Raw genomic sequence first — 14,314 nt, 5'->3', positions numbered from 1 at the left:
ATTGTTTTAAAAGTTAACCAAAAGAAACTATTTCGAATTTTTCATTACATTAAACAGTATGTAATTTTAACAAGCTTACATTCATAGTTTAAAGAATTTTAGTGTTTGTTGTCAAAGGATTTATTGAAGTTTAAACAAACTTAATAATTTTATTTGAAGTATTTTTGAAAGTACTAAGAGCAAAAACTGTTTTTTAATTCCAACAAGACTTATACTAACACTACTACTTTAGTCTTTAAATATTAAAAAAAATCAAGTTGAAATAAGAATTTGCAGAAAAGAAAGCTCACATAAACAAGATTCAATCAAATTATACGTAATTACGTTAAAATCATTTTTATCAAATTTATCTAATTTTTTTTACAAAAAAATCAACTTTAATTATGTATGTGAAATATAAGTTTATTTCACAAGAAGTTTGTTTTTGTAAAAAATGCGTATAAGCAGTTTATCTAGTTCTTCGTTAGATATAAAGCTAAATGTTTTATGTTTCATCTAAAAGAAAAGGTTTAATTGTTAAACTTAAAATTTTAAGTTTTACTACTAAAATAATTTTTAATTCGTTAAAAAGCTTAAATTTAAAAATATAAAGTGATATTGTTCTTTTTATATATTAGTTTACAAATTTTATTGTAATGTAAAAAGTTAAAAGTACATAAACAAACGTTACGCTTAAAATTTAGGATCAAAAACTAAATAATTATCTTTAAAAGTACGTTAAAATAGTGTAGTAGGCTAAATATATGTTTTTTCAATCTTATATCACAAATCACAATATACTTGAGAAAAAAATTTAGTATGTTGATTAGAAACTTTGAATAATTTTGATATAATAAATACTCTGCTAGTAATTCTGATCTTTTGTAAAACAATTTTCTGTACTAAAATACTTCAGAAAAAAAAAACACATACCAAAACATAACTGAAACGTTTGTTTATTTATTAATTTGCAAGATAAAAATATGTAAACAAACTATAAATTACTCAATCTTTGTACCTAACAAAACAAAATGAAGCTTATCACTACTTAGATTCTAAAAACATGCGAGATCAAAAGTTTTAAAGCTAATTTTTTTTGGTTCTTTTAGTTATATAGTTGAATTTAGACCTTTTAAATTTTAAATTTGTTTGTTTATTTAGTGACAGTCAAAATTTTTGAGTACACAATAATAAAATGCTTTGATTTTTTTCATTGTTTGAAGGACAGTTAAATTAAGAATAGCTTTTAGATTCTTATTTTGAACTTTAATTAACTTTTACTCTCATGATAAAAATATATTATGATAAAAAAAAGTTATTGTTCAATACACGGGCTTTGAGTTATTTATAAAACTAGTTTTTAAATTTATGTTAGTGTATTTATATTGATAAGGATAGAAAGAAACTAATTTAAAATTGGATATTTGCTTACATACTTTGTTGATAAAGGTTTTTTTAATTTAAATGAGTTTATTTATCAAAGTTCGAAATCAGTTTTAATAGTATATTATGTAATTTTTTTTAAATGACTCTTAGTTTATTTTCATTGTTAAAATTAAGTTTAAGTTTAAGTGAAAGTTGTTTATTTATTAACAGTTTTTATTAAAATTTTTAAACTATTAACTTTAATTTTTAGCTATAACACTTAAATAATTTTTAATTTCTTGAGCTAAGCACTTATCTTAAAGGTTTATATTCATTTTTCACTGTGTATTATTCAAATTCTATTTTAAATACATTAGCATTTGTTAGCTACAGCTTATGTTATTGTTTTAAACAACCTGTTAATTGTGTTTGTATGTGTTTGTTACTTGTTTAAAAACAAATTGTTGCTACAGGACAAACAACGACGAGTGGTCTAATTCACAGATTTTCAAACGTTTCAATAGTTGCGCAATAATTTTTAAACTATTTGAATTTTGTAAAACTTTCGGCTGCAAGTGTTATGGCTTCTTAAACCAAAATCGTCTCGTGTCGAAACTTGACACAGCTTTTATACAAAAATTATAACTCTTAAGACCGCTAGATAAAAAAAAACAATAATTGGGCTTTAAAATAAAACTCACAGTGAAAATGCAAGTGTTTTTATAAGTTATTGTGGTGTACAGCAGGGGCGACTCGTGTAAGAGGCATTGGTGCAGTTGCCTTACCTAAAAAACTAAAAAAAACTTTTTAGTTTTGTTTTTGAGTTAACCTCCTTAAAAAATTAAGCTCAGTTTATGACCGTGTTGGCAAAATAGCAGGCAAATTTTAAACAGAATACGCATTTTTGGAGAAAAAAAGTTAATGCAAAATGTTATGATCATGTGCACATAACATTATGTTGTGCTTTTTAAATCTTCCTACAACAGTACAAGTTTAAGTATATTTGTACTGGCTTATAAAAAAGACAAGACACAGACAAATGAAGAAAAAATTACTATTTTAAGAAAGTTACTTATTTGAAATATTCATTTAAATTGCATTGAAATGTAAACATTTAGAAAATAACTAAAATAAACTTTATATTATATAATAACAAAACAAAAGTAGTTGTTTTAGTGTTAAAAACACTTATGATTTAAAAGAATCAATTCTTAATTTAACATATTTTAATTAAAGTAGTTTGAAACTTAAAACACACCCGGGCTACTTACTCATTTTGACTGGTATAATGTTTTAGGAAAACTTAGAGTAGTTTCTATGACACTACTTTTTTTCTCTTTCATTTTATGTTTTTTTTTTTGTTAAAATAAATTTCAAATTTATAAAGCAACACTTGTCTGCTTGTATGCACTTTTTTGAGCTATTAAAATTCAAAAAGTAGTAAAAAAACGCTTTAAGATTAATTATAGGTTTGCATATACTAAACTCTTTTATCCTTATGTAAACTAAGTTTATTATGAAGAAACCTGTACATCCATTAAAGCGTCAGGGTTGCCACACAATCAGGCTAATCAGGATAAGTCAGACTAGTTCAAAAAATTTTTGAAAAGTTCAAGCTAAATCTGGCCAACTCAGGCTAATTTGGATTTTTTTTTGTATATCTGTCAGCCATGAGTTTTGGTCTTGCAACGTTAAACTAAGAGAGCTTTCAAGGTCACACGTTTATTTTAAACATTAGGCTAGTTTTAAATTTTAAAACTTTTTTTTTTAAATATGTGTTTTTACAAAGTTAATTTTTATTATTTTAGTATTTTTATACATTTCAGCTTGATTTATAGAAAACTTTTCAGTTTTTGTCTCTTAATAACTTTGTTTCAACTGTTTCGCAAACTCAAGCTGACTCAGGGCAGTATGGTTTTTCAGACAAGTTTTTGTTTTCAAAAAGTGGCATCCTGTTAAATATAATTTATTTTGTACTAAATTGTAAAATTTAACTTATTTAAACAGGAAAATTGGTAGTTTACAAATTTTTTTTTACTAAACCTGTAATATATTGATAACATACTTTCAATCTGTTTTGTACTTGAAAACCTTTTATAAGCATTTTAGCTAAGGGTTGTCATTTTCACACACATAGGCTACTCAGGATAACTAGAATAATTCAAGATTTTAAAAAAATTACTCTGGCTAACTCAGCCTAACTAAGTCAGGTTTTAAATTTTTTGATAAAGTTAGACTAGTTTAGATGTTTTCCTAAATCTTAGGCTAGATTTTAAGCTTTTTTTCAATTTGATTTTATCTCTGCTTACTATAACTTTAGTATTTAAAGTTATTTAAGCTTAATTAACAGTATTTTATAGGTTACAACTTATATTTATTATTTATTTAAATTTATAATTATCTCGGCTAGCTTAATGTAACTCAGACTAAACTTCGTTCACTTATACAGCGTTTTTCCTGAAAGAGTATCAATTCTTTAGTCTGATTTAAATATAATCATATTCAACTTACGAAAAAGTTTTTACAGTATTAATATTTTATGTGTTTTAAAGTTTTTGCAATTTTTTTTTGTAGTAATTGTTAAAGCAAAGTTTTAATTTTAAGGCAAAGTAAAACTGCTAAAACTCAAGTACACATATTTGTTAAATAAAAAAAAACTGTAATAGTTTTACGTAATTTTTAATTGTAAAATCCCTGTTTTTTTTATAAATTTTAAGTTCAAGCTAGATAAAAAATACAAAATATTTGAAATAAATAGTATTTTTGTTATATGAACTTGTCGTTTTAAATTAACAATCGTTTTGTTATAAAAAATAACTAACGTTATTGTATTAGAAAATGTCATAAACTAGCACAAAGTAAAAGTTTCAGGTTTAACATAGTTTTAGAACTAATTTGTTAATCTCACCCAATACCGCGCGTCGCCATTGGTGTCACTTGAAAAAATACTCAGTTCACCCTAAATTATTTTTCTAAGCTTTTACTTTTTTATTGGGGCTTATAAACCGTTAACAAAAACAATTAGCACGTAACGTAATTTAATTATCAAATATATTTTACCAAACCAGACCCTTAATCTTAGCTGTGAAAGCTACCGTTTTACTTATACTAAACAAATAGAATCGCTTTGAAAGTTTTTAAAAACTCATCTAGCCTTTTGTTTGTTAACTATATAAATATATGTATATTATTAAATGTTTTTGGTTACAAACGTTTTTTATTTTGATTATAAATAAAAATTTTACTCTTTTATTCGTTGCTAACAATTAGTTTAATATAATTAAAAACGTTTTAGTCGCCATTCACCATAATTCACATTTTAAAATAATTTTGTTAAAGTTTGTTTTAAGCTGCCTAACTATGATATATAAATACTCTAAGAAATTAAACAAATGCTATATTTAGTACAAACCTTAAGTTAAACACAAAAATGAGTACTTACACAAAACTCTGATCAGATTTATACTTTTATACTTTTCTAAAAACTACTAGTTTTTCGCAGCTTTTTTGCTTAAGATAGATTAAAGTTTATAAGACTAACTTAAAGCATGTTAGACGTTTTCTTCTTTTGTTTTAAATTCACAATAAAAACGTTTAAAATTTATAACTGTTTTTTCTCTTTTACAACTTTTTATTTTTAGTTTAACAGACGTTTTGTTATACAAATCAACTTACTCGGTTGTGTTAGAATATATTTTAAACCAACTCAAAATAAACTACAAAATTGTTACAGCTTTCTTTATTGAAGTTTATAAAACTTGGAGCATGATAGACTTCGACCATGTGTTGACCCAGATCGGGGGTTTCGGCAACGTCCAGATAGTATTGGGGTTCGTGATAGGCTACACCGCAATTTTGTCAGGGTTCAACACAATGTCCCCTGTGTTTATCAACTACACCCCAGATTATCGGTTTGTTATTGTACTCTATTATATTGTTAATATTTTTTTTATAATAGTGGTGTTATATCATATTATGTTGTTATATTATATATTCTATTATTAGGTTGATTGATTTTCGTGTTGTTATGTATTTTTTGTTTTAATCTAAACATAGTGCATAAACTACAATAAAAGTTAAACGTTTTTTCACTATATTTAATAGTTTGTCTAACAATTGTATTTTTGTTACCAACTTTTTTTTGTTCAAACAGCTAAAATTAATATCTCAACTATTTTTTTACGTTAAGAGCCCATATTATTAACTTTTAATTAAGTACTCAAAGAGTGATTAGTTACTGAAAATTTTTAAAACATAGGTGCAACTTTCCCTACTTGGAAAACAGTACTGAATACACCGAAAGCCAGATACTGAACATGACCACGCCAAAAAAAGACAACGGGGAATACGACTTCTGTAAACAGTGAGATTATTAAGATATTTACTAAAAACAATGATAATAAAAATAATAAAAATTCATTCAGCTGCAAATTTATTTTTCGATTATATTGTTCAGCTTTTTTAGACTGACTTTTAAAACTGAGAAAATACACCTTAAACATCCTGAACGGCTGTTCTTTTGCAGTAAAAAAATGACTTTGAGAATGTTTTTCTTTTCAGTACGTTTACAAACACAATTAAATTAAAGGTATTCCTACAACGTGTCCTGCGCATCGCAAGCGGACCCTGAAAACATAAACTCCTGCATTGACAGCTCAACGACGACATCGTGTGTCAGCGGTTACACTTTCGACGACTCCGTCTTTTCAGAAACCGTCATAACAGAAGTCAGTTGATGAGTTTTACAAAATTTTATGGAATATTTTGTTTTGCATGTAGCAAATGAAAAAATTTATTAAAATCATTTTTTCAATAACAGTTTGAGCTGGTATGTGACCAGGTCTATTTGGACTCTTTGGCAACCGCCCTGTACATGGCTGGCGTCTTGATCGGGTCGATATTTTTCGGGTACCTTTGTGACAAGTAAGTTTAAATGAGGTTTCGTAAACTGAAAAAGAAACTAGCAGCTTGGAAATGTTTTTTTTTTACTTATACTTTCGTTACTTTTTATATTTATAAATGATGATAAAATTTCTATAACATGATGTTTAAAACTAAATTAGGGCGCAATTGATTATAAATATATGTCATTAATTATCAAAAAGTTTATTTAAATATAAAAATAAACTTATTACCGATTTTTTGTAACAAAATTTTCGATTAATCATATTATGTAATTATCCAAACATTATATAATTTTAAATACTAATCATTAAGTTAATAATTTTATAATTTCAGTTTATTAAATATTAAGTTAAAACAATTAAGAATTAAAAGCCAAGTCTATCTGTTTTAAATTAACTAGCTTTAAAACATCAAAAGAGAATATCAAATAAAAAAGTTGCACATACATCACTTTATTAAATTTGAAAACCCATAGTGAAGGTTGACAGTAACGGACTGAATTATTTATGTTTTTGAAATAATTTTGCTGTTTTTCTTTTTTAATTTAACATGAAACATTTTTTTCAATGCTGCAAATCTTTTTCAACAATCATCGAAGGTTCGGAAGGAAATTGGTGATGATCGGTTCGTCGGTGCTCGCGGTCACGTGCTTGTTCGGCAGCGGTTTCACCCACACCTACGCCTGGTTCGTCACTATGCGGGTGGTACTGGCCGCCTTCGGGTACGGAATGTTCCTGTCCAGCTTCGTTTACTGTGAGTGGAGAAATATTTGAAAAAAATTAAAACAAAAAGAAAAGTTTTTGGAGAAATTAGCTAAGTTGTTGTTTGAGATTTAGAACATTTAAAACGAAAAAGATTACTTAATATTGGTGTTATATTTTTGTAAATTTAGTAATATTATTACATTTAGCTTTTCAGTATAAATATATCCAGTTTTGAAAATATAATAAAAGAAAAATTGGGAATTGTCTATGAAAATTAAGACTAAAAAAACTTAGACAAAATCTTTGTTTTAAACTCAGAACTCTGTTATTGATGTAATACCTCTCTCAGATCTATTTTAATAGTATCAGCTATCTTTTTATTTCATATGCTTGTCGTTTATCATGAAAAAATAAATAAGAACTTTAACACTTAAAAGTATGCAGGTGCAGAACTTATACAAAAATCTATATATGTTTTAAATTTTTGTAACTTAACTAGTTTAAAAACTTTAAAAAGTAAAGCAATTTTAACATTGAAACCTGCAGTGATAGAGATATGCGACAACGAGTACAGGCACATCCTGGGAGTCGGGTACCAGGCCATGTTCGCGGTTGGCTACATGGCCATATCCGGACTGTCCTACCAGTGGAGGAATTGGCACGAACTGGTGGTCAGTTGTTTGATGTTTATAATGTAAATAAAACAGTTGTGTTGCAAGTAGTTTTGTGTTGATCCATCAAACGGTTTACGTGTTGAAGATGGTTCTTTTTTTTTGCTCTTTGGTTATTTCATTTTCAGGAAGAATTTTTTATGGCAATTTATTTTTATTTCACAGCGTTTTGTTACACGTTTGTTTTCTAAACAATCAAAACATATTTATAGAGAAATTAAAACGATGAAAACAGAAGAAAGTTTTGCTCATTAAACTAAATAAAAATTTTATACAAAACTTTTAAAGACTTTATTTACCTGTATACAATACACTATAAAACTTCTATATTTGAAAATTAAAACATAAATTTAGCTTAATGCTCTTATTTCAGGTTGTGAGTGGAATTTTTGCTTGTCCTTTCGCTCTTGTCATGTTCTTCATCCCAGAATCTCCGAGATGGTTGTTCAGCGTTGGTAAAGAAAAACAAGGAAAAAAAGTAATACATTTACGCTTTATATTTTAGATATTTTTTTTTTTTTAATATCACTTTGTTTTTTTAATTTACAATAGTTTTGTTGTATTTAGTTCGTTTAAGATAAAAGCAATTACTGTGTTTGAAATATAAGTTGAAAGTAGTACCTTTTATTAACTATATCTAAAAACTCAAGTACAAAAATACTCAAAAGGTATACAGAGTATTAAACCATTTTCTAAAGCAAACTTGTTGTTCTTAAAATGCTTTAGTTTTAAGTTTTAGGCCTTGTTTAAAATAAGTTTATGGCACTATGCGAAATTTACTGAAAAAGGGAAAAAGAAAGTGATTTGAATATATTAAAAAACATACTAAAACACTTAATTGAATGGTAATGTTATATTTAAAAAAAATATTTTGTTCTAGTGTTATATATAGTAGCTGTCTAGTAAGGTATACTGAGACATAAACTAAAATTTAATAAATAATAATTTTAAACCCAATTCAAAATCAAACACTTTTCAGATTTCGAGGTTGTATGCAAAATACAACGGCAACAAACTTGACGAGCCCCAAATATGGAAGGACGCTTACAGGGAAGATGTTAGTTGAATTTAATTTGAAAATTAGTGCTAAAATTGTAAAAATTAGATTGTTTACAGGTGTAAGTTTTCAAGCATGGCTTACATTTGTATCTCACTACTTTACATGAACAAAAACAAACGTGGTGTTATTGGTTTTTTTTTGTTTGATATTTTTCCATAAAAATATCATTTCCAAAGCAATCTTGTTTTAATCCGAATGGCAAACATTAGTTTTTCGAACAACTTATTCATTATCATTTTCTTCTTTTCAGTCGTTTGATCATAGCTGAAATTAATAAAAAAACATAAATAAAGGACAAAGAAGTTGAGGAGGAAAGCGCATCGATCGGAGCACTGTTCAAAACGGGACCGATCCGGATCATGACCTTCAAGTCAATGTTCAACTGGTTCGTGAACGGAGCCGTCTACTACGGAATCTCGTTCAACGCGGATTCGCTCGAAGGTAATCGTTACGCAACAACTTTCAATAAGTATTTGTTGGTGTTTTTCTACTATATTATTATAGATCCGAGTGTTATTAATCAATCTATTAATAGTCCTGGGCAAGACATTTAACTGTTTTGAGTTAAAAGGTTTTTCTGTACTACTTAGACCAAACTTTTTGAGCCCTTTTTCAAAATTAAAAAGGCAATTAATTTTTAAGTAAGTTCACTTAGGTTTTATGCATAACGAGTCATATCAAAAAATATACGTGCTCATTTTGTTAACATTTCTTAAAAAAATTATACGGTTGTTTGTTTTCGTAAACTAACTAAACTATTTTTAAGTTATTAAAACTAATAAATAATTGTAGTCACTATCAAAGAGAACATGTTTACGAACAACACAGTCTAAGAGCTCATAAGAAAAAAGTTCTCATGAACACGAGCTACTTGTTTGAACAATTTTCAACACTTTTAAAAAGAAACGCTCAAGAAAACGAGTTCAAGTAACTTTCCGCTCTTTTTCATCTTTTTCATCCCCACTTCACAGGATCGGTCTTCCTCAACAACACGATCAACGGAGCGGTGGAGATCGCCTCCTACGTCTTCCTCATCCTGTTCATGGAGAGGCTGGGAAGGAGGATCATGCTGTCGGGATCGCTGGGAATCGCGGGGGTGTCGTTGCTGGCGAGCACCATCTGCATCAACGTCGGCAAGGGCAACGATGGTGAGTTGTTTGCGTGTTATGAGGGTTAGAAAGTAAACTTATTATAGAAAAAATATCATAAAATAACAACTATGGTGAGGTTTTATGTCTGATTTTAAAAGTTTATACATTCACTTAAAAAAAAAAACTGTACTTGAGATACAGAGTTATGCGTGATAATGTTTAAAGTGTTTATTCAATTTACCTTAGTTACTAAAAATTACACTTCAAAATTTTAAAAGGTGATGGGTTTCAAGGTAAAAACTGTCTTTTGGTTCTAAACTTTAAAACTTTTAAGGGCATCGACTTTGTGGTTTAAGAGAACGTTATAGTAACTAAGGTGAATAAATGACATAATAATGTTTCAAACTTAATTAAACTCGATTTATGTTCTGTTCTTAAGAAAATCAAATTTGTAAACTTACAGCTATTTAAAAACTCAAAAAAACTATAAGACTACTAAAAATTGAAATTTAAAAAAACAAACATAAGATTATCTTTTAGCACTTGTAAAAAAAACAATTCAAATAGATTTAGGTAAATTTTTAACTATGTTTTGTAAAATCGAGAAGCTGAAAATGATACAAGCTCTTTTTTATATAATATAATAACGTATAAAATCTCTATATAGTATAAAAGCTTTATAATAACATCTTTTTCAGCTAAATTCTAACACTCAAGAATAAGACTAAAGTTAATCTTTCATTTAATTAATTAATCTAACAAACATTTATTTTCAGGAGTGGAACTAGCAGGATTGATCTTCAACTTCATAGCGAAGTTCGGAGCAGCGGCCTCTTTTGCAGTTATTTACAACCTGACAAGCGAGCTGTTTCCCACTGTTGTCAGGTACCTAACACCTAAAGCAGAAAGAAAAACACTTTTCTACCTAATATTTTTAATTTTTAATATTTGAATTCCATAGATAAATTAATATGATAAAAAAAAAATATTTTATTTTTTAAACATAAAAACGGCATACTATGCTCAAAAAAGTGACCAAAACTCAATTTACTTGACATTTGAAAAATCTTAAAGTATGTTTTCATTCTTTAAATTAAATCAACATAATAAAACTTCTATAAAATATTCAGAAAATACGGAACTTTTTTCAACCAATCACAGGACGAACGCGGTGGGGATTTCCTCGGTGGCGGGAAGGTTCGGCTCCATTCTGGCGCCCCTGCTGCTCGGGCTGGAGGCGGCGGTGCCGTGGCTGCCGTACACCATTTTGGGCGTGCTGGGGATCGTCGGGGCGGGGGTTTCCCTCAGCTTCCCCGAAACCACGGGGGTGGACATGATGGAGACGGTGGAGGAGGCGGAGAAGTTTTACAGGGGGGAGGAGTTAGTTTGTTTCGTGTTTGGGGATTTTTTTGGTGGTCAGCGTTAAAAAAGACATTTTAGTTGAAGTTTTGTGATTGAAAAGATGTAAGCTGGGGAGCTTTGCAGGGGAGAGGAGTGACTTTTTTGATGACTTGTTTAGTTAACTTATTTATTATGTGTTTGAAAAAAATTAAAACTTGGATTTTATATTCAATAATTTACTTGAAACAGTTTTTAGAGAACTGCTGAGTTTGTTTGAATTTTGTCTGATCGACAAAGGAATAAAAAAAGTTAATATTAGTATAAACTAATTTAAGGTGGTATGTTTAGGGCCAATAAAAGGTATTTTTTTTGAGATCAGATCAACAATTTAATTGCAAAACTTTTTCAATTAAAAGCAATAAGTTTATGAAGTGTTTGGTTTTTAAGTTTAATGAAGTATTTAAAATTGGAGAAATAAAACTTTTAGATAGTAAAAAAATATAACAGTTAAAAATTAGTTTTTTATTCATAATTTTTGCTTAAGTTACGATAGCAAATACTCAATACTTATAAAAATTAGATCATATGAAAATTAAAACCATCTGATTGTATAAATCTCAAAGTTTTGTTTAATTTTTTCAGAATGTCATACATCAATAAAGCTATTCGGGACGATACCAGCAGTATCGAAGAACAAAATTCAGAAAAAAATGTAGAAAAGAAATTCTAGAAAAATCATTTATTTCAAATGTTTACTGACATTGTTTAGCTTGCAATCATGCTGTGTTTTGTGCCATTATATTGCATATTTAAAATAAAATTTCAATTAAGTAATTCTAATAACTAGGTTAAAGTAGTAAAAAAAGTATGTAAACTTCATAGTTTTACTAGAGTAAAACTTAAAACTTTTCAAACTCAAATAACAACGTTATAACTTACAGCTTTTATAATTCAATTTGTTTATTCTTTTTGCTTATTTTTTAAAATCAGCTGAAACTAAAGATAAACTATATTCGTCTGTTTTTATGTATGTTTTACAAAAATATTGTTAAATTTTCTTTTAAGTTTGAATTTATGACTAGAGATAGCTTAAATTTGTTTGGTTAAAACTGATAATAACTGTTTTTATGTGTCAATAGTTTAAATAATAACACTGTATTTGTTATTTTTTTTACTAAAATTACATTGATTAACAATATAGCTTTCTATAGAAATAAACTATAAAAGGCTTTTTTTTAATTCTTACCAGAATATTTTTTATTTATAGTTTAAGCTAAGTAAAACTTCCTTTAAATTTATAGAATCTTAAACTACTATTAAAAATAGGACAGTAAAAAATAGTAAGCTACCTGTCTTCTAATCCCTAAACAAAACTTTTTTTAACAAACTGTTATATACTTAAATTATACTTTTCTTTAAACAAACAAAACGATTAAAGAACGATAAGATTTATACTTTATATAAACCCTTTAAATACAAATTTTACCTACTTTTTTTTTAATTTTCTATACAGTTAAACATAAAAAAAAAAGTTATTTAAAATAATTATCATCAGCACCGTTTTAAATATAACAATAAAATTCTAATATACCGAATAAACCATTTATAATATAAAAAGAAATTTGTAAACAATTTAATAAATTCATACAAAGCATTCATAAAAAGCTTTTTCAACGTCTTACTCACAAGAACGTCCTATGTAGTGATCTACCGGATTCTGATCGAATTATTTGAAATGAATAACAGTCATTTTTTGGTTGAAACAAAACTTTCATCTTTAAAAAATAAATTTCATATATATAATTTATAACAAAAATTCCCCTAAAAAGACACAAGTAAACAATCAAGCATAAACAAATCCCTAGTATTAAAAACTTTTACAAATCATAATAACCTATTTAATCTATATTCTTATCTAAAGGTATCCAAATATCTATAAACATGTTTCCGTTTTTATAGAATTTAAAAATATTACAGGTGAATTTTCAATTCTCATTTCATTGGCATATACTTCCTTTAAGTAGATAAAAAAGTGTATGTTGATTTTATCAAAGTAAACTTTCTTCCTTCTTTTGATGAGACTCCAGTATTTTTTTTTCTCTTGCTTTTTTTTTGTTCAACGATTTAAACTTCTTAAATCATCTGTCCTTCGTATATATCCTTTAATAATCTATACTTCGTTTTATAGTATATCCTGTACGGTTTGGGCTACCTCTCCAGTCTTTGTACATAACGATTTACTAAAATTATTATACATAGACTTTTGCAGAATGCTTTACTTATGCAAAGTTATACCAAGAAAGATTTTTTGATTTGTCTAAGAACCAAATTGAATAACATAACCATGAAAATACGAACTCTTAGTCTACTTTTCTTTTATGCGTATTATTTTTTGTTCAAACATTTTAAAAATTAGTTAGGTTTCATATTACAGTTTTGAATAGATTTAATTTAATCAAAGAATAATTTGAGCAATGAAGAAAGACTAAAAATTAACTTGTTAGACTTGAAAGAAATTAATTTCAGAACAGAACTAGTCAGTAGATCATACATTTTGATAATTTTTACCTGAAGTCTTGGTTGTGATGTACTTTGTTTTTTGTAATATCATGTAATTTAAACTCTAGTACTTGTATTTTTCTCCTTTATTGCATTTTCAAATAAATTAAATTAAGTTAACCTCAAAACTAACTATTAGTTTCATAGTAGCTTTTTAGTAAACTTTAAGCATGTATGAGTGCTATCATAGAAAGACATGATTTCTAACATAGTTATACTATTGTATTAAATAATTTATTTATTATAGAATACAAAGCTATTGTTAACTTTATTGTTTATGAAGTTTTTAACACAGTTTACTTAAAAAAATTAAATCATAGCAATTGAGCTCAGATATTTATTGGCTGATCATAGTGATTATCTTTAGTTATTTAAACTATTTTATCCGGTCCATAACTTAAGTAAAACATAAAAACAACTTATTGCATTAAAAATCCACAATCATCGGTAAAACTTTGGACATCAAGGAATAAAAATAATAAAAAGTACTCTAATCCAAGTTTCGGCAGACTACGGTCCGCGGGTCAAGTTTGGCCCTTAAAGCAAAAGCATGCGGCCTGCGGTTTACTTTTCAGCTAAAAACATACTGTTTCAAAAGAACTTAAAAAAAATGTGCTATACAATCTCACGATTAGACTC

General features: G+C 27.2%; 1 protein-coding gene across 1 annotated transcript; it reads left to right on the top strand.

Annotated features, from left to right (window-relative positions):
• Positions 1–5,109: 5,109 nt before the first annotated feature.
• Positions 5,110–11,201, top strand: LOC145845195 (organic cation transporter protein-like). Its single transcript, XM_082952618.1, has 12 exons — positions 5,110–5,255; positions 5,603–5,707; positions 5,933–6,071; positions 6,164–6,267; positions 6,848–7,002; positions 7,500–7,624; positions 7,998–8,102; positions 8,604–8,681; positions 8,978–9,125; positions 9,656–9,832; positions 10,552–10,660; positions 10,937–11,201. Exons 1-12 carry the CDS (start codon positions 5,110–5,112, stop codon positions 11,199–11,201), a joined length of 1,656 nt encoding a protein of 551 aa, XP_082808744.1.
• The last annotated feature ends 3,113 nt before the right edge of the window (positions 11,202–14,314 follow it).

The sequence above is a fragment of the Thalia democratica genome, chromosome 9 (assembly GCF_965202585.1).
Source record: "Thalia democratica chromosome 9, ktThaDemo2.hap1.1, whole genome shotgun sequence".
Taxonomy (NCBI): Eukaryota; Metazoa; Chordata; class Thaliacea; order Salpida; family Salpidae; genus Thalia; species Thalia democratica.
This window is presented reverse-complemented; position numbering and strand designations above follow the sequence as displayed.